The 24,930-nt window shown below is 39.7% G+C and overlaps 1 protein-coding gene across 1 annotated transcript; it reads right to left on the bottom strand.

The window, feature by feature from the left end:
• Positions 1–8,752: 8,752 nt before the first annotated feature.
• On the bottom strand, positions 8,753–20,392 carry LOC132539051 (uncharacterized). The gene is given in 5 exon segments (XM_060192671.1): positions 8,753–9,198; positions 15,110–15,516; positions 18,768–18,861; positions 19,794–20,171; positions 20,310–20,392. Coding segments are annotated over 5 exon segments (1,386 nt in total). The 5' UTR covers positions 20,371–20,392.
• Positions 20,393–24,930: the final 4,538 nt, after the last annotated feature.

The following is a 24,930-nucleotide window of genomic DNA, read 5'->3' as shown; positions in this document are numbered from 1 at the left end:
GATGGACATCTGCATTGAGAACTTGCTTCTGATGCCCCCAAAGAATTAGAGCTCCCTCCTCTGTCTCTCCATTCTCCTGTTTATATTCTCAGAGAGGGAGGGATCTTTCATGCAAATAAGAACTCCTGTTTGATTCTTCACTAGTTCCTAAATCAGGTTCCACTCCTCAGTTTGTAGGGGGCATAGGAGTGTACATGCCAAGGGGATGTATCATTCACAGCTGTGGGTCATGATCAGTGGGCAGCCGGCATGCAGGTCAGGTGGTGCTCTCTGTTTTCATCAGTCTGACAATCTGATCCAGAAAGAGTCCTCTAGTGCCTCCTAGTGTTCAGGACATGAAGGTCCATGATCTATAGTGTGGCATAGTGCAAAGTACCCATCCCAGATACTAGATACCTTCACACTGCTGTTTGCATTGTCCTCTATTAAGAGCACACACAGAAGTACTTTTCCTCCTTTTCATGATTTCAGGGCCACATTTATGTTCGAATCTCACTTCTCTGGTGTGATCTCTCCATGTTTCCCTTAACAATTCAGTACTACATGAGATGTATCTCATATAGATCTTTGATCAGGACTGATATCAGAGTTGTGACAGGCACTCATGAGAACCTGTCCTCTTGTGTCTACAATATGAGATAAAGGACTCTCTGCTGTGGTTCTTCTCTCATGGGCAGAACTGTCCTTCCCTGTGGACCCCTCAGAATTGAGAAGTTTGCAGTCATGCGGTATACCGCGCATTGGCTTGAGGGCACATATTATTATGATTAATGCCACAGAATGATGGAAGCACCAAGCAGAAGTAGTTCAGGGCAACAGATCATCCCCAGGTGTTGTGATAAAATAATGAGGCATGCTTAGATGAACCTTAGGGCAGAGCATGGCAATATACTTACCATTAGTATGCACTCTGTCTTAGTTTGGTGTATATACATTTTCCCAGTCTTTCCGATTTTAATATTTGGCAGGTGTGCCAAGTGGATCCTGGTGTCATAAACCCATAATTCTACTGCACCCAGAAGCTATTCTGCATTTTAAGTGATACTTTTTTTTCCCAGTAGTCAGACCAGGATATCTGATAACCACTATGTACTTATACCTCAAGGCATGCAAAAGTTCTTCAGTCTCTGAAAGTTTAAAGGAAACTGAGAGGGGGATAGGTGATGGCACAATGGGTTTATTACACATAGTATGAAGCACATGGACCCACACAGGGATCCCGGATCCAGAACCCAGGCCCTCCAGCAGTTGGGTCGCTTCACAACTGGAGAACAAGTCTGCAGGTGTCTATCTTTCTCTCTCCCCCTCTTTATTTCTCTTCTCTTTCAATTTCTCTCTGTTCTATATACAATATTAACAGCAAAAACATTAAAACAAAAGGGAAAATGTGGCTGCGAAGACCAGTAATCTGGTGGTGCAGGCACCAAGCCCCATTTAACCATGGAGGAAAAATAAAAAGAAAGAAAGAAAAAGAGAGAGAGAGAGAGAGAGGAGTAAATTGAGCATATCATGAATATATCTGGGACTTGTTTCTGGTGACAATGCCATCATACCCACTTACATAAAAGGTTTATTTCTCCCTACTCGCAATCTTGCTAAGAGATCCTAACATGAGACTCTAAGAGGTGAGAAGCCTTGTGATAGCCAAGTGCATGAGAATTTTCAACACAGAATGCCTACCTATCTCCCTATCAGGTTCATGAATCCTTTATGATGCCAGACAGAGTAGGTAAGCCATGTTGAGCAAAGAGAGATCATGACTGGGATACTGAGCAAAGCAAATTATCTTATGTTCACAAACAGAATCTATTTCTAGTAGATGGTGAACCTTCTCTGAGGACTATATTCCTGTAGTCACGAAAGGAAACATCCTTGGAGCTCACACCACTCAGAACATATGGGAACTCGTAGGAGTAGGGTCTCTCAGCCCAAAGACACAGATAATGTGCCCCTCCCCACTCCTACACCAAAGTTTCCTATAATCCACAGAGGGGGCGTGGGAGGGCTCTGGTAGATGATGATGATTCTTCATACATGCAAATCTATCTGTGAAGTCCCTCATAAGACAAGATTGGATGCCATTGGAGTTTATAAAACATCAGGATTTACTGAGACGAAAGGACAAAGGAGATTTCTCAGAGCTTTTGTGACTTAGGATAGAGTTAGTGACTTGTTTATTTTCAGCTACACTTTTGTGGGGTTTTTTTTAATTGCTTTTCACAAGATCTTCTTGACACCAATCAGTGCTCCAGACTCAGTGGAATGCCACTGTCACTCTCACACAACAAACATAATTACAGCTTCTAACACAGTAAGATCTGGTGCTCTACAGCAGGAAGAGTATCTTACCCACACTCCCTGCCTGATTTATGATATGTCTCCTGGCATAGGACTGACTATCACAGTCCACATTTTCAACTTTTCTATCATTTGTACCAATGACCTACACATCCTTGGATTTTCACTTTGTTTACCTTTACAAAACCAACAAAATTACTCTTTTTTTATCTGGTCTTCAAATGACAGTAATGTTATTTTCATTATGAAGCAGAATGCCTCAAATATTTCTCAATAGGTAGAAAATAATTAAAGTGAAGCTTCTATGTCCTGGGGATACACCATTCTTTCCCCAGCACCCAATATGTCCTCACTTACTCACTTTCATCAATCCTAGGACTTTAAGGAAGCTGGGCTAATCTTTTCTGAGCTTGCACTAGGAGGACTTCCTAATCTTATGTAAGGCAGATCTCTCCCCAGTAAGAAATGTTTCCAGGCATTCACAGACTTACATTTAAGTCCCCATACCCTCACCACTATCTTCATACTATTTTTCTTTCTGTCTTTCAACTATCTGCCAATTCCAGATGAAGATAATTTTGTATATGAGAACTCAGAGATGAGATCACTGGTAATATACCTATTTTACTTGAAGCATTATATACTTATGGAGAAATGAGTAATAAAAATTAATTATATGTATAATTTTGATTTGGATGGTTAGCAAAAGAAGTTGTAAAAAAAAACAACCGAAGGATAATAATAATAACCAACAAAGCAAGTAAAACTTCAAAAGTAACCCAGTTTAATTGCTAGTACATCTGATATATGTGGGTGCACAGGAATATGAGCACAGAGTATGGCCCATGTTTTATATGTACTAGGAAAGAATTCAGGCACATGTGCTAACACAAATTTCAAGTAATCCTTAAGGATGTGAAACATTAATCAACAATTCATTTCAAATCCTATGATTATAGTTCATCATTCTGTGCCTTATTCAATGAGGGCAATCATTCCAAATGCATATATTTTCTCCAATATATGTTATTTGTGATTAATATTGGTTTAAAATATTAGATGATCATATAGTATAATTCTATACCACAGCCACCACCAAAGATCTGAACCACATACTCCCAAAGGAACAGTATTTTCAGTGATTGTAAAGCATTTCTCACCTTCTGACATTCATTCATCCTAAGATTTTTTTCAGCTGTGTAACTTATGTCATGGCACTTGTTAGATGCAGTTATTTTAACCTGCTTTAGAGCTCCTACATGTAATAATTTCTCTTTAGAACCATCTCTGATGGACAAATAACTTGAAAATTACATCATACTTTCTTGATGAATATTTGTTCTCAGATACCAAAAAATATTTGAAATTGAAACCATCAGTAGTAGAAGATAAATTATGGTTTATGATTTTAGTATGTTGTCAGCCAACAACTATCTTCTCTATCCTCAAGTGCAGTGCTCCCTGAAATTCAGTCAACTAACACTGAATTGTATCTGCACATAACTTTTGACTTCTTTACTCAATATCTGTGATTATTTTTTTCCTCTAAGGCTATCTCTGGGGTTTGCTAGACTATGAATCAATTGCTCCTGGAGGCCAGTTTTTGCATTTTGTGCCCTTGTTGTTGTTGGATAGGACAGAGAGAAATTGAGAAGGGGGAAGAGAGAGAAGGGGAGAGAAAGATAGACACCAGCAAACCTGCTTCACAGCTTGCTAAGTGACTCCCGGCAGGTGGGGAGCCAGGGCTCAAATCTTAGGTCAGTCCTTGTGCTAGGTACCAGGTGTGCATAACCCAGTGAAGCTTCCTCTGGGCCCCCAATATCTGTGAGCATTTTCTCACATGCAGCTTCTCAACATATGTATATTTATCAGTTGTCCTCATCTGCTGTGTCTGAAAGTGTGAGATATACTTTATTCTAATGATCACTATAAACTGGGACAAACCATTGCACATTTTTTGATCCTACTAACAATATACAACATGGTTACAATAGAACTCCAAGCTGAAATAAAAACAGAATCCATTATCTTTGCAGCAGTTCTGCTTCTTTCCAACAGATGCCTTACTCTGGATAATTCCAGTGTTAACTCAGTAAGTATATTCAGTTTGAACTATACATATATCTGTGATTCAGTTACAACTGTAAAAAAAAGTGAATTTTTAAATACATTTCAGTTCTTAGAACCATATCAAATAGTGAGTTGTTGATTTATTCTCTAATGTATTATGTGGAATTTAATATTATGTTTGGATTCATTTGCAACTCAGAAGAACTAAGTTACAGGCCCTTTGGAATATAACTAAAATATGCCCACTAACTATCTACAAATCAGAGACCTGTGCCACCTCCCCACACTCTTCATCTTCACTCCTCCAGCCATTAGGTTCATGATTAGTCAGAAACTTGTTTGGCTTTATATCTTAACTCTCTTTTCAGCCACCAGGTTCCAGATGCCAGTATTATGCCAACCAGACATCCCTGGACAGACAACCCCACCAATGTGTACTGGAGCTCCAATTCCTCAGAACCCCACCCCACTAGGGAAAGAGAGAGACAGGCTGGGCGTATGGATAAACCTGTCATTGCCCATGTTCATCAATTACAGAAGCCAGACCTTCAACCTTCTGCATTCCACAAGACCTTGGGTGCATACTCCCAGAAGGGTAAAGAATAGGAAAGCTATCAAGGGAGGGGATGGGATACAGAGTTCTGGTGGTGGGAATTGTGGTTTTGTCAATGTTTCCTTTTTATACATAAGAAAGGGGGGCTATAAATTTGGATTAGAACAGAAAGTAGCTTCCTAATTGAAAAAAAGGAAACACTGATAAAAACCAAAGGATAAGAGGGGTACAACTCCGCACAATTCCTACCACAGAACTCCGTATCCCCATCCCATTCCTTTGTACATAATATATTTGAGCAATTTCAAATAGAACTTTTCAATTTTTTCTTATTGATATTTCAACACTAGTGTACTTAATGAACTTTATATGATTTTTTCATATCCTTGAATAAATGGTCTCTGATTCAAACAACATTTATATATTCTGAAGGCACTTATGTCATCTGAATAGTAACCTTACGTATTCTGAGATCACAACCCAATGTTTGTAACCTGAACAGTATTTACTGTGTCTAATTCATGACCATGATAATTTGCTGGCCCTTCATGTGAGAAAATTCCCCAGGTCTGCTTCTATTAAAAAAAAAAAAAACTACTTGTGAGGCCCTGGAGGACAAAATTCTCCCCTAATTGATGGGAGACAATTAGGTCTGGCTGCTTACTAATCACATTCACTCCTGAATTTAATAAATGAGTAGAATGAATGGCTTCTTGGCAAGCAGGAACCCAAAAAACAGAATACAAGTATAATGATAGATCAATTTTTTCACACTCCTTTTACTGGGCCTCTCTATTTACTATGTAGATTCAGACACACTTTGATTTCTAGTACTTCATCTTCTTCTGTTTTATCTATCTCTATATTGTCTTGTGATGTAAAATGCTGTTCACAGTACTATGCAGTACTGACAGATTCCCCACCACGAATGATCTCTGTTTTAATATTGTTAGAAAAAAATAAGAAAATGGTAAAACTGTGGTCTCATTGATGGAATCCAATTAGCCAAATACACTCATCTTAGTACTGTCGCCAAATGTGTACTGGACACATTATGGTTTTAATTAAAAAATATCACAGCATAACTGACATCAAAATAGATATTGGGAAAGAACGTAAGTCTAAAAGCATCTAAATAGATATTGGGAAAGAATGTGGTAATATCATATATAAGAAGCCTGGGGGCCATTCCTGGGAATTGTTGGTACCATTGTACATATTTTCCTTCCTTAATATGCCCTGTGTTGTTGCTGTCTCCATAGCAGGTGATAGTAAACTTCTGTCCCAAGCTCCCAGACACTGAGGATGGTTGAGTCCCCACAGACTGGGCCCAGAATCCTATAAAGGAAAACACAAAATTAAAAGTTCTAAGCATAATAACATCTATAATACATAACCATAGGTTCCCATGAGAACATAATATTTCCAAGTAAAACAGGAATATTACCTATGATGTAATTGCTTGTCTAAATTCTCATTATTATGCTTAAGGTAACAAAGGGGGTGTAGCTTTAAGAAGCAGAGTACTACGGCAACAGATCACGTCCTGGTGTTATGATGATGTTGTAAATCATGATTGTTTATACCAGAGTCCTGAATATGATCCTGCTACACACAGAAGTTTTGGGGATTTGTACCCCTCAAGTGTTTCCAATACTCAAACCAGGATCTCTCAGCACTATCAGGCACTTATACCTCAAGGCAAGCTACAAGCCTGCAGTTTCTCCAAGTTTAAAGAAAATTGAGTGTATATATCTGGAAGTTGCTTCTGATGACAATGCTGTCTTACTCAGTTTCAATAAAGGTTTGTTTTTCCTAGTAGCTAATGTGCAGAAATTTTCTAAGATGAGGCACCAAGATGTGACATGCTTTCTGAGGACACATGTCCATGAGAACTTATACAAACTCACAAGGGATTGTGGTTACATGAGGCTATATAAGCAAGGACCTGGAGCAAATGTCTGGTGGTTCAAATAGTTAGCTGACTCATAGCTTCCACTATGTCTCTTAACTAGACTTTTTCTCTTGCTTACTTTTCATGGTGATATTTATAAGTAAACATAACATTTGTTTAACCCCTTTTTATCATTTTTATTTTCACATTCAATATTCTATCATTTATCTATCTGTCAATGTCATATTAAGATGAAGAAGTGAATGAGAACTTAGAGAAGTAATCATGGGGAATATCCCTGTTCTACCTGGAAGCATTATAATCTCACAGGAAAAATGAGTCATAAAAGTAATTATGACTCAGGTAGTGGCACACCTATTTGAGTGGACATGTTACTATGTGCAAGGACCCAGGTTTGAGTCCCTGCCGGAGGAAAGCTTCATGAGTGGTGAAGAAAGACTGCAACTGTCTCTGAGTCTCTCTCCTTATCTCTCGCTGCCCCTCTCATTTTTACTCTGTGTCTTCTAAAATGTTTGACAATTATTATTATCAAATAATAAATATGTAAATAAATTTTAAAGTAATTATATGAAAAATATTGGTTGGAGTGGCTAAGAAACAACACTTCACTGAAAAACAATAAGAGAAACAAAAATAGCAACCAACAAAGTAAGTGAAACCTCAAAGTAACCCAGTTTGATTACTACTAATTGAGGTCTAGATGGATGCTCTTGAAGGTGAGCACTGAGTATGGCCCATGTTTGTAATGTACTAGGAGGGACTGCAGGCACACATTTCAAGTAATCCTTAAAGGTATAAAATAATCAGGTAATAAATATCCTGTCTCAATATCTATGCTCACAGTTTACCATTCTAGGCCATGTTCGATGAGTGCAATGATTCCGAATGCATCCTGACTGAAAGGAGTTGAGATATAGGGATGTGGGCAGTACAGCAGTGGGTTAAGTCACATGGTACATTTGAGCTCCTCGCTCCCCACCTACAAGGAAGTTGCTTCACAGCTGATGGAGCAGGTCTGCAGGTGTCTATCTATCTCTCCCCCCTCTGTGTCTTCCCCTCCTCTCTCCATTTTTTCTGTCCTAACTAACAACTACATCAATAACAACAATAATAATAACTGAAACAATAGAAAACAAGGGCAACAAAACGGGAAAACGTAAATAAAAATTAAAAAGTTTAAGATATAAAGCAGAACAAACTTATGGATAATTGTGAACATAAAATCAAGAATATTGCAGATGAAACTAGTAGGTCTATTTTAGGTGGATTGGGATACGAGGTTCTGGTGATGGGAATTGAGTGGAATTGTACCCCTCTTATCCTATGATCTTATTAATAAATTTACTCTATAACTAAATTTTTAAATAAAATTAAAATGATGTGAAAAAAATATTCTGTGTGTCCATTTCATTAAAGGAAAAAAAACGATGATACAAGGCGGTGGTCTCATTTATGGAATTCAAAGTAGGCAAATACATTCCTCTTAGAACTGAAACACAATGTGAACTCTATACCTATCAGTCTTAATTAAGAAAAATAAAAGTACTGGCCATCTAGATATTGGGGAGAGTGCTAGGTGGTGGCAAATCCAGTTAAGTGCACTTAACACCAAATGGAAGGGTTAGTTCAACCTCTGGCTCCAAACCTTGAATCAGGTCTGCAGGTGTCTATCTTTATTTCTCCAACTCTATCTCCCCAACCCTCTCACTTTCTCATTGGACTTTCAAATATAATAGAAATAAAATAGAAGACTAAGAAAGGGCCCCTAGGAGCAGTGTATTCATAGCACCAGTACTGAGCCCAGCAATAACTCTTGAGAGAAATAAACAAATAAATACCAAATAGATTAATACATATATATTGGAGAAAAAACATGCCAAAAATTTCACACAATTTTGGAGACATCAATGAGTCTGTTATGACACATGATACATCTCTAAGGAAGAATCAATACACAGCTTAGAGTAAAAAGCTACAGATTTAGTCATTACCAGGGTAACAAGTAGTTTTTGTTTCACTTCCCCACTGGCCTGGAGCACTGTGTGATCACTGAGACTAACATCCCCAACAAAGCAATAATAATCAGCCTCATCCTCAGACTGGAGCCCTGTGATGGTCAAGGAGGCTGTGTTGCCAGACTTGGAGCCAGGAAAGCGATCAGGGACCCCAGAATATCGCTTGGTAGTTTGGTATATGAGGATTCTAGGGGCCATTCCTGGGAACTGTTGGTACCATTCTACATATTTTCCTGCAGTACTATGCCCTATGTTGTTGCTGTTTCCAGTGCAGGAGATGGTGATGCTCTGCCCCAGGTTCCTGGACACTGAGGATGGCTGAGTCACCACAGACTGGGACCAGGATCCTATAAAAGAGACACAAAATGAATTATTCTAATTTTAATAACATTTATAATACATTACAAATATTTATAACAAAGCAGAGGAAGCAGATCTAAATGCATCTTTCAGGACCATTTCTTCTATCCCCATCACTATTTACCTCTGCACTGAATAAACAGTGTTAAGAGGAGACAGGACCAAGCCATGATGGACATCTGCATTGAGAACTTGCTTCAGATGCCCCAAAAGAATTAGAGCTCCCTCCTCTGTCTCTCCTTTCTCCTGTTTATATTCCCAGAGAGGGAGGGAACTTTAATGCAAATAAGATCTACCTGTTTGATTCTTCACAAGCTCCTAAGTCAGCTTCTTCTCCTTCAGTGTGAATAGGGCATGGGTGTGTGTGTCCCCAGCGAATGCTTCATTCACAGCTGTGGGTCATGAGCACTGGGCAGCAGGCAGGCAGGTCAGGTGGTGCTCTCTGTTTTCATCAGTCTGACAATCTGATCCAGAAAGAGTCCTCTAGTGCTTCCTAGTGTTCAAGACATGAAGGCCCGTGATCTATAGTGTGGCACAGTGCAAAGTACCCATCCTAGATACTAGATACCTTTACACTGCTGTGTCCATTGTCCTCTATTAAGAGCACACACAGAAGTACTTTTCCTCCTTTTCATGATTTCAGGGCCACATTTATGTTCTTTTTTATTTTATTTTATTTTATTTTTTATTTTTTATTTATGAAAGTATTAATGAACAAAACCATAAGGTAGGAGGGGGACAACTCCTCACAATTCCCACCACCCAATCTCCATAACCCACCCCCTCCCATGATAGCTTTCCCATTCTCTATCCCTCTGGGAGCATGGGCCCAGGGTCATTGAGGGTTGCAGAAGGTAGAAGGTCTGGCTTCTGTAATTGCTTACCCACTGAACATGGGCATTGACTGGTCGGTCCATACTCCCAGTCTGCCTCTCTCTTTCCCTAGTAAGGTGTGTCTCTGGGGAAGCTGAGCTCCAGGACACATTGGTGGGGTCTTCAATCCAGGGAAGCCTGGCCAGCATCCTGGTGGCATCTGGAACCTGGTGATTGAAAAGAGAGTTAACATACGAAGCCAAACAAATTGTTGAGCAATCATGGATCCCAAAGCTTGGAATAGTGGAGAGGAAGTGTTAGGGAGGTACTCACTGCCTACTCTAGTGTACTTCTGCTGTCAGGTATATATTTTGCAGTAGTTTATGGATACGTGTGAACATAAGCTCTCTCTCACAGAAACTGGTGTATATCTAGGTTATGGGACTTTGTTAGAAAGAGAACCACCTGAGATGAAATTAGAGTGTACTATAAAAGGAAAGGTCTCACCCGAGTAATGAAGCTGAAGGGTTGTCATTCCACACCTGAAGTCTCTGGACACAGTCTGAGGTGAAGCATGTTGAGGTGGCAATCCTTGCGTTGGTTAGGTTGTGATCAGCGGATGCAATATTATTTGGTATGGATTGGGAGACGCATACGGGAAAGTGGGCCCTATCCAAGGGTTCCAGGACTGGGGGAAGTAGGGGCTCTATAGTGGAGATGTGAGGTTCCTGCTGTCTTAGGGTTCAAAAAGACAATCGATAGTTAATGTTATCATCACATTATTTGTTAATTGGGTTAACTTTGAAAAGTCCTTTTGTTATGGTTTGCTGTACAGTATCCAGTATCTTGTATATAGCTGTGCTATTGGATGCTTCTAATCTACTTGGTCTATGCCAGGAGCCATTTCTCTGCTCGAGAGATGATAAGTTTTGAGACAATGGAACCCCTCAAGACAAGTGTTAATTCCCCCCCTGGGCAGGCCCTTTCCCCTTAGGTAAACCATTTATCAGTAATAAAGTAAGGCAACACAAGTGAGTCAACACACAGTTTGGTTCCCGCCATTTGTTGCAAGGAACATTCCCCTTTGAAGTTTGCTCCCCCTCCCCCCTCCTCCAGCATTCCCTCTCCTTCCCCAAAGCCTTATAATGCCTGTGTTCACAATAAAATTTTGCAGCTTGATCAGAAACCTGTCTTGCTGTCATTCTTCGTGTCTCGTGTCCCTATCATTTCAGGTCTCATTGGGTTCCTAGCCCCTGTTCACCGCCCTGCTGGTCGGGGCAGGTCTAGGCTTTTGAGAGAGTCCGCATATCAAATACACAGCCTATATATTAAAAAGATTCAGTTTGTGTTTTGAAAAACTTTGAGACATACAACTGATTTTCCCCCTCTCATATTAATTAACTACTGATTTATATGTCTACATTTTGCTAGGAATGTACATAAACACCATTACCACCACCAAAAGACTGTGACCCATCCCTCCCACCCACTCCCACCCCCCACTGGCCCAGGAAGCTGCATGTCCTCTATTAAGAGCACAAACAGAAGTACTTTTCCTCCTTTTCATGACTTCAGGGCCACATTTATGTTCGAATCTCACTTCTCTGGTGTGATCTCTCCATGTCTCCCTTAATCATTTCAGTGCTATATGAGATGTATCTCATATAGATCATAGATCAGCATTGATATCAGAGTTGTGACAGGCACTCATGAGAACTTGTCCTCTTGTGTCCAAAATCTGAGGTAACATACGCTCTGCTGTGGTTCTTCTCTAATGGGCAGAACAGTCCTTCCCTATGGACGCCCTCAGAATTGAGAAGTTTGCAGTCATGGGGTAGTGCATTGGTTTGAGGGCACATATACTATGATTAATGCCCCAGAATACTGGAAGCATCAAGCAGAAGAAGTTCAGGAGAACTGATCATCCCCTGGTGTTGTGAAGAAATCATGAGGCATGCTTAGATGAACCTTAGGCCAGAACATGGCAATGTACTTGCCAGTAGTATGCACTCTGATTTAGTTTGGGATATATACAATTTCCTAATTTAATTATTTGGCAGCTGTGCCAAGTGGATTCTGGTATCACAAAACCATGATTCTACTGCACCCTGATGCTATTGTGCATGGTAAGTGATACATTTATTTCCAATAGTCAGATCAGGATATCTGATAACCACTATGTACTTATACCTCAAAGCATGCAAAAGTTGTTCAGTTTCTGCAAGTTTAAAGGAAACTGAGAGGTGGATAGGTGGTGGCAAAATGGATTTACTACACATAGTATGAAGCACATGGGCCCTCACAAGGATCCCGGATCCAGCCATGAGGCTCTCTCCTGCAGGTGGGTCGCTTCACAAGCAGAGAAGCAAGTCTGCAGATGTCTATCTTTCTCTCCCCCTCTCTATATTTCTCTTCTCTTTTAATTTCTCTCTGTGCTATATACAACATTAACAGCAATAACAGCAAAAAAAAAAAAAAAGTAATATATGGTTGCCAAGACCAGGAGTCTGGTGGTGCAGGCATCAAGCCCCATTGAAAACCATGGAGGAAAAATAAAAAGAAAGAAAGATAGAAAGAAAGAGAGAGAGAGAGATAGAGAGAGAGAGAGAAAGAAAGAAAGGAAGGAAGAAAGATAGAAAGAAAGGAAGGAGAGAAGGAGGGAGGGAGGGAGGGAAGGAAGAAAGAAAGTAAGAAAAGAAGGAAGGGAGAGAGAAAGGAAGGAAGGAAGGGAGAGAGAGAGAGAGAGAAAAAGGAGTAAATTAAGCATATCATGAATATATCTGGGACTTGTTTCTGGTGACAATGCTATCATACCAACTTACATAAAAGGTTTATTTCTCCCTACTCGCAATCTTGCTAAGAGATCCTAACATGAGACTCTAAGAAGTGAAAAGCTTTGTGATAGCCCAGTGCCTGAGAATTTTCAACATAGAAAACCTATATCCTCCTCAGGTTCATGACAGAGTAGGTAAGCCATGCTGAGCAAAGGGAGATCATGACTGGGATACTGAGCAAAGCAAATTATCTTATGTTCATAAACAGAATTTATTTCTAGTAGATGGTGAACCTTCTCCAAGGACTATATTCCTGTAGTCACGAAAGGAAACATCCTTGGAGCTCACACCACTCAGAACGTATGGGAACTCTTAGGAGTAGGGTCTCTCAGTCCAAAGACAAAGATAATATGCCCCTCCCCTCTCCTACACCAAAAAGTTTCTTATAATCCACAGAGGGGGGCATGGGAGGGCAGTGGTAGATGATGATGACTCTTCATACATGCAAATCTATCTGTAAAGTCCCTCATAAGACAAAATTGGATGCCATTGGAGTTAATAAAACATCAGGATTTACTGAGACAAAAGGACAGAGGAGATTTCTCAGAGATTTTGTGACTAAGGATAGAGTTTGTGACTTGTCTATTTTCAGCTATTGTTTGGATTTTTTTTAAATTGCTTGCACAAGATCTTTTTGACACCCATCAGTGCTCCAGACTCAGTGGAATGCCATTGTCACTCTCACACAACAAACATAATTACAGCTTCTAACACAGTAAGATCTGGTGCTCTACAAAGAAGAGTATCTTACCCACACTCCCTGCCTGACTTATGATATGTCTTCTGGCATAGGACTGATTATCACAGTCCCCATTTTCAACTTTTATATCATTTGTACCAATGTTCTACACATCCTTGGATTTTCACTTTGTTTACCTTTACAAAACCAATAAAATTTATCTTTTTCTATCTGGTCTTAAAATGACAGTAATATTATTTTCACTATGAAGCAAAATACCTCAAATATTTTTCAATAGGTAGACAATAATTAAAGTGAAGCTTCTATGTCCTGAGGATCTAACATTCTTTCTCCAACACCCAATATGCTTCGCTTACTAACTTTCATCAACCCTAGGACTTTAAGGATGCTGGGCTAATCTTTTCTGAGCTTGCACTAAGAGGACTTCCTAATCTTGTGTAAGGCAGATCTCTCCCCAGTAAGAAATGTTTCTCAGGCATTCAGGCTTACATTTAAGTCTCCATACCTTCACCTCTATCTTCCTACTATTTTTCTTTCTGTTGTTTAACTCTCTGCAAATTCCAGATGAAGATGATTTTGTAACTGAGAACTCAAGGATGTGATCATGGGTAATATCCCTATTTTACTTGAAGCATTATATACTCATAGGGAAATGAGTTATAACTGATGTCTCAACAACAACTACAAAACAATAAAAAACAAGGGAAACAAAAATGGAAAATAAATAAATATAAAAATTTTAAAGATATAAAGCAGAACAAACTGTTTGGCTAATCGTGAACCTAAAGGCAAGAATATTGCAAGTGAAACTAGTAGGTCTATTTTAGGTATTTTGGGATACGAGGTTATGGTGGTGGGAATTGAGAGGAATTGTACACCTCTTATTCTATGGTCTGGTTAACAAATCTACTTTACAAGGAAAAGATTTAAAAATAAAATAAAAGGATGTAAAAATGTTCTGTGTGTCAATTTCATTAAAGGAAAAAAAGAAGATACAAGGCAGTGGTCTCATTTATGGAATTAAAAGTCGGTAAACACATTCATATTAGAAATGAAACCTGATATGCACTTTACACCTATCTGTCTTAATTAATTAGCAAAAGTAACAGTACTGGTCATCTAGATATTGGGGAGAGTGCTAGGTGGCTGCAAACCCAGTTAAGTGCACTTAACACCAAATGGAAGGGTTAGTGCCAGCTCTGGCTCCAAACCTTGAATCAAGTCTGCTGGTGTCTATCTTTATTTCTCCAAATATATCTTTCCAACCCTCTCAATTTCTCACTGGACTTTAAAATTTAATAGAAATAAAATAGAAGAAAAAAAAATGGCCCCTGGAAGAAGTAGGTTCATAGCACCAATACTGATCCCAGCAATGACTCTTAAAGGAAATAAACAAACAAATACTAAATAGATAAATACATAGATATTGGGGAAAGCACATGACAAAACATTCATATAGATTTGGAGACATCAATGAGTCTGATCTGACACATGATACAGCTCTAAGGAAGAATCATTTCACTGCTTAGAGTAAAAGAGCTACAGATTTACTCATCATTGGGGCAAAAAGTAGTTTTTGTTTCACTTCCCCACTGGCCTAGAGCACTGTGTGAGCACTGAGACTAACATCCCAAACAGAACAATAATATTCAGCCTCATCCTCAGATTGCAGCCCTGTGATGGTCAAGGAGGCTGTGTTGCCAGACTTGGAGCCAGAGAAGCGATCAGGGACCCCAGAATATCGCTTGGTAGTTTCATATATAAGAAGCTTGGGGGCCATTCCTGGGAACTGTTGGTACCAATCTACATATTTTCCTTCATTACTGTGCCCTATGTTGTTGCTGTTTCCAGTGCAGGAGATGGTGATGCTCTGCCCTAGGTTCCCGGACACTGAGGATGGCTGAGTCACCACAGACTGGGCCCAGGATCCTATAAAGGAAGACACAAAATTAAATGTTCTAAACAGAATAACATTATAATATTAAATAATATTGTTAATAAAGCAGATGAAGCAGATCTCAGTACATCTTCCCAACCAATTCTTCTATTCCCATTACTATTTACCTCTGCACTGAATAAACAGTGTTAAGAGGAGACAGGACCAAGCCATGATGGACATCTGCATTGAGAACTTGCTTCTGATGCCCCCAAAGAATTAGAGCTCCCTCCTCTGTCTCTCCATTCTCCTGTTTATATTCTCAGAGAGGGAGGGATCTTTCATGCAAATAAGACCTACCTGTTTGATTCTTCACAAGCTCCTAAGTCAGCTTCTTCTTCAGTGTGAATGGAACATGGGTGTGTGTGTCCCCAGGGAATGCTTCATTCACAGCTGCGGGTCATGATCAGTGGGCAATAGGCAGGCAGGCCAGGTGGTGCTTTCTGTTTTCATCAGTCTGACAATCTGATCCAGAAAGAGTCCTCTAGTACTTCTTATTGTTCAGGATATGAAGGCCCATGATCTATAGTGTGGCACAGTGCAAAGTACCCATCCCAGGTACTAGATACCTTTACACTGCTGTGTCCATTGTCATCTATTAAGAGCACACACAGAAGTACTTTTCCTCCTTTTCATGATTTCAGGACCGCATTTATGTTCAAATTTCACTTCTCTGGTGTCATCTCTCCAATGTTTCCCTTAACAATTCAGTGCTAACATGAGATGTATCTCATATAGATCTTTGATCGGGATTGATATCAGAGTTGTGACAGGCACTCATGAGAACTTGTCCTTTTGTGTCCAAAATGTGAGGTAACATACACTCTGCTGTGGTTCTTCTCTAATGGGCAGAACTGTCCTTCCCTGTGGACCCCTCAGAACTGAGAAGTTTGCAGTCATGTGGTAGTGCATTGGTTTGAGGGCACATATTACTATGATTAAAGCCCCAGAATACCTGAAGCATCAAGCAGAAGAAGTTCAGGAGAACTGATCATCCCCTGGTGTTGTGAACAAATCATGAGGCATGTTTAGATGAACCTTAGGCCAGAACATGGCAATGCACTTGCCAGTAGTATGCACTCTGATTTAGTTTGGCATATATACAATTTCCCAGTTTAAATATTTGGCAGGTGTTCCACGTGGGTCCTGGTGTCATAAAACCATGATTCTACTGCACCCAGAAGCTATTCTGCATTTTAAGTGATACGTTTATTTCCAGTAGTCAGACCAGGATATCTGCTAACTTCTATGTTCTTACATCTCAAAACATGCAAAAGTTCTTCAGTTTCTGCAAGTTTGAAGGGAACTGAGAAGGAGCTAAGTGGTGGCACAATGGGTTTATTACACATAGTATGAAGCACATGGTCCTGCACAAGGATCCCAGATCCAGCCTTGAGGCCCCCTCCTTCAGGTGGGTTGCTTCACAAGCAGAGAAGCAAGTCTGCAGGTGTCTATCTTTCTCTCTCCCTCTCTTTATTTCTCTTCTCTTTCAATTTCTCTCTGTTCTATATACAACATTAATAGCAAAAACATCAACAAAAGGGAAATATGGCTGCCAAGACCAGTATCTGGTGGTGCAGGCATCAAGCCCCATTTATCACCATGGAGGAAAAATAAAAAGAAAGAAAAAGAAAAAGGAAAAAAGAAAGAAAGAAAGAAAGAAAGAAAGAAAGAAAGAAAGAAAGAAAGAAGGAGAGAGACAGAGAGAGAGGGAGAGAGAGAAGAGTAAATTTAGAATATCATGAATATTTCTGGGACTTGTTTCTGGTGACAGTGCTATCATACCCACTTAATAAAAGGTTTATTTCTCCCTACTCACAATCTTGCTAAGAGATCCTAACATGAGACTCTAAGAGGCGAGAAGCCTTGTGATAGCCAAGTGCATGAGAATTTTCAACACAAAATGCCTACCTATCTCTCTATCAGGTTCATGAATCCTGTTATTATGTCAGACAGAGTAGGTAAGCCATGTTGAGCAAAGGGAGATCATGACTTGGGTATTGGGCAAAACAAATTATCTTATGTTCACCAATAGAATCTATTTCTAATAGACGGTGAACCTTCTCTGAGGATGATTTTCCTGTAGTGCCGAAAGGAAACATCCTTGGAGCTCACACCGCTCAGAACATACTCTTAAGAATAGGGTCTCTCTGCCCAAAGTCACAGATAATTTGCCCCTCCCCTCTCCTACACCAAAAAGTTTCCTATAATCCACAGAGGGGGGCGTGGGAGGGCTCTGGTAGATGATGATGACTCTTCATACATGTAAATCTATCTGTGAAGTCCCTCATAAGACAAGATTGGATGTCATTGGAGTTTATAAAACATCAGAATTTACTGAGACAAAAGGACAAAGGAGATTTCTCAGAGCTTTTGTGACTTAGGATAGAGTTAGTGACTTGTTTATTTTCAGCTATAGTGTTTTGTTTTGTTTTGTTTTTGCTCTTTACAAGATCTTCTTGACATCAGTCAGTGCTCCAGATTCAGTGGAATGCCATTGTCACTCTCAGACAACAAATATAATTACAGCTTCTAAAACAGTAAGATCTGGTGGTCTATAGAAGGAAGAGTATCGGGTGGGGGTGACAGCGTAATGGTTATGCAAACAGACTCTCATGCCTGAGGCTCCTAAGACCCAGGTTCAATCCCCCACACCACCATAAGCCAGAGCTGAGCAGTACTCTGGTGTTTCTCTGTGTGTCTTTCTCTCTGCATCTCTCTCAAAAATAAAAAAATTAATAAAAAAAATTTAAAAAAAAGAAGGAAGAGTATCTTACCCACACTCCCTGCCTGACTTATGATATGTCTCCTGGCATAGGACTGACTATCACAGTCCACATTTTCAACTTTTCTATCATTTGTACCAATGTCCTACACATCCTTGGATTTTCACTTTGTTTACCTTTACAAAACCAATAAAATTTCTCTTTTTCTATCTGGTATTCAAATGAGAGTGATATTATTTTCATTGCGAGGCAGAATGCCTCAAATATTTCACAATAGGTAGACAATAATTAAAGTGAAGCTTCTACGTCCTACGGATCCACCATTCTTTCTCCAACACCTAATATGCCCTCGCTTATTCACTTTCATCAGTCCTAGGACTTTAAGGATGCTGGCTAATCTTTTCTGAGCTTGAACTAGGAGGACTTCAGAATCTTGTGTATGGCAGATCTCTCCCCAGTAAGAAGTGTTTCTCAGGCATTCATATTAACATTTAAGTCTCCATAACTTCACCTCTATCTTCCTACTATTTTTCTTTCTGTCTTTTACCTATTTGCCAATTCCTGATGAAGATGATTTTGTAACTGAGAACTCAGAGATGTGATCATGGGTAATATCCCTATTTTACTTGAAGCATTATATACTTGTGGGGAAATGAGTAATAAATTGATGTCTCAATGAAATCAATAACAACAACAATATAACTACAAAAACAATAAACAAGGGCAACAAAAAGGGAAAATAAATAAATATAAAAAAATTAAAAGATATAAAGCAGAACAAACTGATGGCTCATCGTGAACCTAAAGGCAAGAATACTGCAAGTGAAACTAGTAGGTCTATTTTAGGTATTTTGGGATACGAGGTTATGGTGGTGGGAATTGAGTGGAACTGTACCCCTCTTATTCTATGGTCTTGTTAACAAATCTACTTTACAAGGAAAAGATTTAAAAATAAAATAAAACGATGTGAAAGAACTGTTCTGTGTGTCAATTTCATTAAAGGAAAAAAAAGAAGATACAGGGCTGTGGTCTCATTTATGGAATTCAAAGTCGGCAAACATATTAACCTTAGAAATGAAACCTGATGTGCACTTTACACCTATCTGTCTTAATTAATTAAGAAAATAGCAGTATTGGCCATCTAGATATTGGGGAGAGTGCTAGGTGGCTGCAAACCCAGTTAAGTGCACTTAACACCAAATGGAAGGGTTAGTGCCAGCTCTAGCTCCAAACCTTGAATCAAGTCTGCTGGTGTCTATCTTTATTTCTCCAAATCTATCTCTCCAACCCTCTCAATTTCAGACTGGACTTTAAAATATAATAGAAATAAAACAGAAGAAGAAATAATGGCTCCTGGAAGAAGTAGGTTCATAGTACCAGTACTGATCCCAGCAATGACTCTTGAAGGAAATAAACAAACAAATACTAAATAGATACATACATAGATAATGGGGAAAGCACATGACAAAACATTCATACAGATTTGGAGACATCAATGAGTCTGTTCTGACACATGATACATCTCTAAGGAAGAATCATTTCACTGCTTAGAGTAAAAGAGCTACAGATTTACTCATCATTGGGGTAAAAGGAAGTTTTTGTTTCACTTCCCCACTGGCCTGGAGCACTGTGTCAGCATTGAGACTAACATCCCCAACACAGCAATAATAATCAGCCTCATCCTCAGACTGGAGCCCTGTGATGGTCAAGGAGGCTGTGTTGCCAGACTTGGAGCCAGAGAAGCGATCAGGGACCCCAGAATATCGCTTGGTAGTTTCATATATAAGAAGCCTGGGGGCCATTCCTGGGAACTGTTGGTACCATTCTACATATTTTCCATTATTACTGTGCCCTATGTTGTTGCTGTTTCCAGTGCAGGAGATGGTGAGGCTTTGACCCGGGTTCCTGGACACTGAGGGTGGCTGAGTCACCACAGACTGGGCCCAGGATCCTATAAAGGAAAACACAAAATTAAATGTTCTAAACAGAATAGCATTTATAACATTAACTAATATTGTTAATAAAGCAGATGAAGCAGATCTCAGTGCATCTTCCCAGGACCATTTCTTCTATCCCCATCACTATTTACCTCTGCACTGAATAAAGAGTGTTAAGAGGAGACAGGACCAAGCCATGATGGACATCTGCATTGAGAACTTGCTTCTGATGCCCCAAAAGAATTAGAGCTCCCTCCTCTGTCTCTCCTTTCTCCTGTTTATATTCTCAGAGAGGGATGGATCTTTCATGCAAATAAGACCTACCTGTTTGATTCTTCACAAGCTCCTAAGTCAGCTTCTTCTCCTTCAGTCTGAATGGGGCATGGGTGTGTGTGTCCCCAGGAAATGTTTCATTCACAGCTGTGGGTCATGATCAGTGGGCAGCAGGCAGGCAGGCCAGGTGGTGCTCTCTGTTTTCATTAGTCTGAAAAACAATCTGTTCCCCACTGAAGCAGTCCTCTGGTGCCTCCTAGTGTTTAAATGGAAGTCATGTTATCTAAATAAAGAGCAGAAGGCCACAGGTATGACTCAATAGAAAGACAAGACAGAAGAGGTGAAGCCTCTATGACCTTGGGAAACACCAATCTCCACTCTCTCTCTCTCTCTCTCCCTTCCTCCCGCCTTCCCTCTCACTATTTGCTCTTGCACTGATCAGCTCTCGCTTATGGTGGTGCTGAGGACTGAACCAGGGCTTTGGAGCCTCAGGCTTGAGAATCTCTTTGCATAACCATTATGCTATCTACCCCTGTCCAGTACCCATCAACTACCCCTGTACACTAACTTTATTTTCATGAACCCTGGGAACTTACACAAGCTGGGCCTTCTTTTTTGAGATGAGTCCCACGTCCTGTGTATGAAAGATGCCTTCCCACTAAGAAATAGTTCTCAGGCATTCAAGTAAGTTCACATACTTTCACCTGTTGGGAACAAGGCTCACAATTTGAATAATAGACTTTAGGACAGAATTAGCATATGGCTGACATCAGCCTGGTGAGTATTTCCCAGATTTACACATACTCACAAGGGGCTGTGGTTACAAGGGACTATATAAGCAAAGGCCTGGAGCACATGCCTGGGTGTCTCTGATAGCTAGCTGCAGGTCTCATGGCTTCCAGAATTTCTCTTAGCTAGACTTTTCCTCTTGTTTACTTTTCATGGGAATGTTTGTAAATAGATATCTCATTTGTTTAACCCCTTTTTATAATTTTCTATATTCATCTCCATCTTTCTATCATTACGATGATAGATTAAGATGCCATATTAAGATGAAAAAGTAAATGAGGACTTACAGAAGTAATGATGCATAATATCCTTGCTTTTTTTAAAATAAGAAATTACTCATTTATTGATCTTAAATCTTACAGTGATGATGTACAACCATAGAACATCATGAGATATATGCATAAAATGCATAATGTTTTCCCACATATTTACAACACCTTTGTAAGTATAACCATTGTAAAATATTTTACAGCTTTGTAGCCCTTTTTCCAGCCATGACATTATCTACCCAAACAAGAACTTAGGCCCACCTGCATAGTAGATGTCAGGCACAGGCAAAAACTAGTAATGTCGTGGACCCTTTGGAATATACCTAAAACAGACCTACTAGCTTTTCCCAAAATGGAAACTCCATATTTTCATCTGCAATATGCAAGTCTTTAGGTTCATGATTATTAAACTATTTGATATGTTTTATATCTTAAGTAATTTCAGTCACCAGGTTCCAGATGATGCCAACCTGATTTCTCTAGGCAGACAGCACCACCAATGTGTCCTGGATCCCCAATTCCCCAGAGCTCTACTCTTCTGGGGAAAGAGAGAGGCAGGTTTGGAGTATGGATTGTCAAAGACCATGTTCAGTGGAGAAGCAATTACAGAAGCCAGACCTCCCACCTTCTGCACCCCACAATGATCCTGGGTCCATATTCCCAGAGGGATAAAGAATAGGAAAACTATCAAGGGAGGGATTTGATATGGAGTTCTGGTGGTGGAAATTGTGTGGAACTGTACCTCTCTTATTGTCTGGTCTTGTTGGTTTTTCCATATTATAAATAAAAATTTATTTAAAAAATAAAATACCCCTGTTTTATCTGGAAGCATTATGTTCTCATGGAAAAATGAGCCATAAAAAGTAATTATAGGGGCTAGGTCATAAAAAGGAATTATAGGGGCTAGGTGGTGGAACAACTGACTAAGTGCACATGCACAAGGCCCCAAGATCCAGTCCCTAGTCCCCATCTGCAGGGGGAAAGCTTCATGAGTGCTCAGGCAGGTCTGAAGGTGTGTCTCTGTCTCTCTCGTCATCTCCATCTGCCCCTCTCAATTTCTCTCTATCTATATGCAATAATATACAAGTAAATAATTTTAAGATTAGTTATAGGCATCATGCCATTGCATTTATCAGATGAAGTTAGTAAAACCTGCTTTTGAGTGCTCTACATGCAATCAATCCCTATTTAGAATGATCTCTTTGATGGACAAAGATTTTGAAAAATGCATTTGTATTTTTTGATCTCATGTACTACAGAACATTTGACACTGAAACCATCAATACTACAATATAAATGATATACAGGTCATCTATTTTTATCATGTTCTTGGCAAACAACTGTCATACCTATCCTCAAGTGCAATGCTACCTAGGATTCAGTCAAATAACACTCTGAATGGTTTTTATTATTATTATTGATTTTTAATTTTTTATTTATAAAATGGAAATATTGACAAGACCATAGGATAATAGAGGTACAATTCCACATAGTTCTTGCCACCAGAACTCCATATCCTATCCCCTCCCTTGATAGCTTTCCTATTCTTTATCTCTCTAGGAGCATGGGGCCTGGATCATTATTCAGTACAGAAGGTGGATGGTCTGGCTTCTGTAATTGCTTCTTCGCTGAGCACAGGTATTGGCAGGTTGATCCTTACTTCTAGCCTGTCTCTCTATTTCCCTTTCGGGGTAGGGCTCTAGGAAGGCAGGCCCCAGGACATATTGGTTGGGTCACATGCTCAGGAATGTCAGGTTGGCACCATGGTAGCATCTGGAGCCTGGTGGCTGGAAAAGAGTTAAGACAAAAAGCAGGACAAATTGTTGACTAATCATGAACCTAAAGGCAAGAATAGTGCAGATGAAGATTTGGTGTCCACTTTGGGAAAAGCTAGTAGGTCTATTGTAGGTATGTTCTAAGGGGCCCATTACATTACCAGTTTTTTCCTGAGTCTGACAGCTAACACGCAAGTGGACCCAAGGTAATTTCTGGGGAGATGATGTCATAGCTTGAAAAAGGACTAGAAATCTGGGTCAGGAAAGAGAGTAGCTCCCAAATATGGGAAAAGTATATAAATATTGTTAACTTCAAACCCCATCAATTTGATCTGGGGCCCATAAGCACAGCTGCCTATGTAAACTCTACATACCCTGACTATTATACGGAAATAATCATTCCTGGTCACTGCTGGCTGTTTATTGGTCACATACACACGAATATGGTTATATATACAGAGACAACTCAGAGGCAAAGCAGGGTAAGTGCACATGCCTCCAAATGCACCTACAGCTTAAGGATCCAGGTTGGAGCCCTGGTTTCTCACCTGCAAAAGGTCGCTTCACAAGCTGTGACATAGGAATGCAGGTTATATCATTCTCTCTCCTTCTCTGTCTTCCCCTCTTTTATCAGTTTCCTTCTGTCCTATCCAACAACAATAACAATAATAACAAGGGCAACAAACATGGGAAAAAATGGCCTCCAGGAGCAATGGATTTGTAGTGCAGGCACTGAGCCCTAGCATTAATCCTGGAGTAAAGAGGGGGGGGGGGGTCTCAGTCTGTAGTAGCACTATAACTAGATGTGAGATCTGCTCTGCAAAAAATTAATTAATTAATTAATAGACTGAACTCAGAATTCAGTGGTGGTAACCTAAATTCTCTCAGATGGTTTTGACTACAAAATGTAGACATTAGAATAAGACTCGCTGATTTTGTCTTTTTCTCTAGATGCAGTACTGTACCCTCTTACTTTTTATAGATTTAAGTTGTCCTGTGATTTAAAAACTTGTTCTAATTATTATGAAACACTGATAAGCACTACCCATAAGAATGTTCTGCATGCCATCTCTATTGGGAAGTAAAGAGGTAAGACTGTGTTCTCATTTATGTAAACAAAGTAGACAAATACATTCCTCTTATAACTGTCACCAGATGTGCACTCCACATGTATCTGTTTAAAACTAGGTATTGGGGAGGGGGCTGGGCAGTGGCACACCCAGGTAAGGGCACATATTTCCAAATGACCAGTTTGAGCCCCAACTATCCTACACAGAATTGCATCAATAGTGGTGATGCAAGTCTGTAAGTGTTCATCTTTCTTCCATTATATCTCCTCTCCCCTCGGAATTTCTCACTGTCCTGTCAAATTAAGTAGAAAGAAAAAGAAAAGAGAAGAAAAGGCAAAAAAGAAAAAATTATCCCTGGGAGCAGTGGATTCAAAGTGTTAATACAGAGTCCCAGGAATAAATCTGGAAGGAAATAAACAAATAGATAGTAAATAAATGAAAAGGTATTGGTGGAAGAACGTGAAAAATATTCATACCATTTGGATAAATCAATGAGTTTTTTCTGATTCATGCTTAATTTCTAGTGAAGATGTAAGACAGCCACAGATTTATTTATCACTGGGGAACAGCTATTTTTTGACTCACTTCCCCACTGGC

The sequence above is a fragment of the Erinaceus europaeus genome, chromosome 6, assembly GCF_950295315.1.
Source record: "Erinaceus europaeus chromosome 6, mEriEur2.1, whole genome shotgun sequence".
Taxonomy (NCBI): Eukaryota; Metazoa; Chordata; class Mammalia; order Eulipotyphla; family Erinaceidae; genus Erinaceus; species Erinaceus europaeus.
The sequence above is the reverse complement of the archived record's forward strand: the minus strand, read 5'-3'. Positions and strand labels throughout refer to the sequence as shown.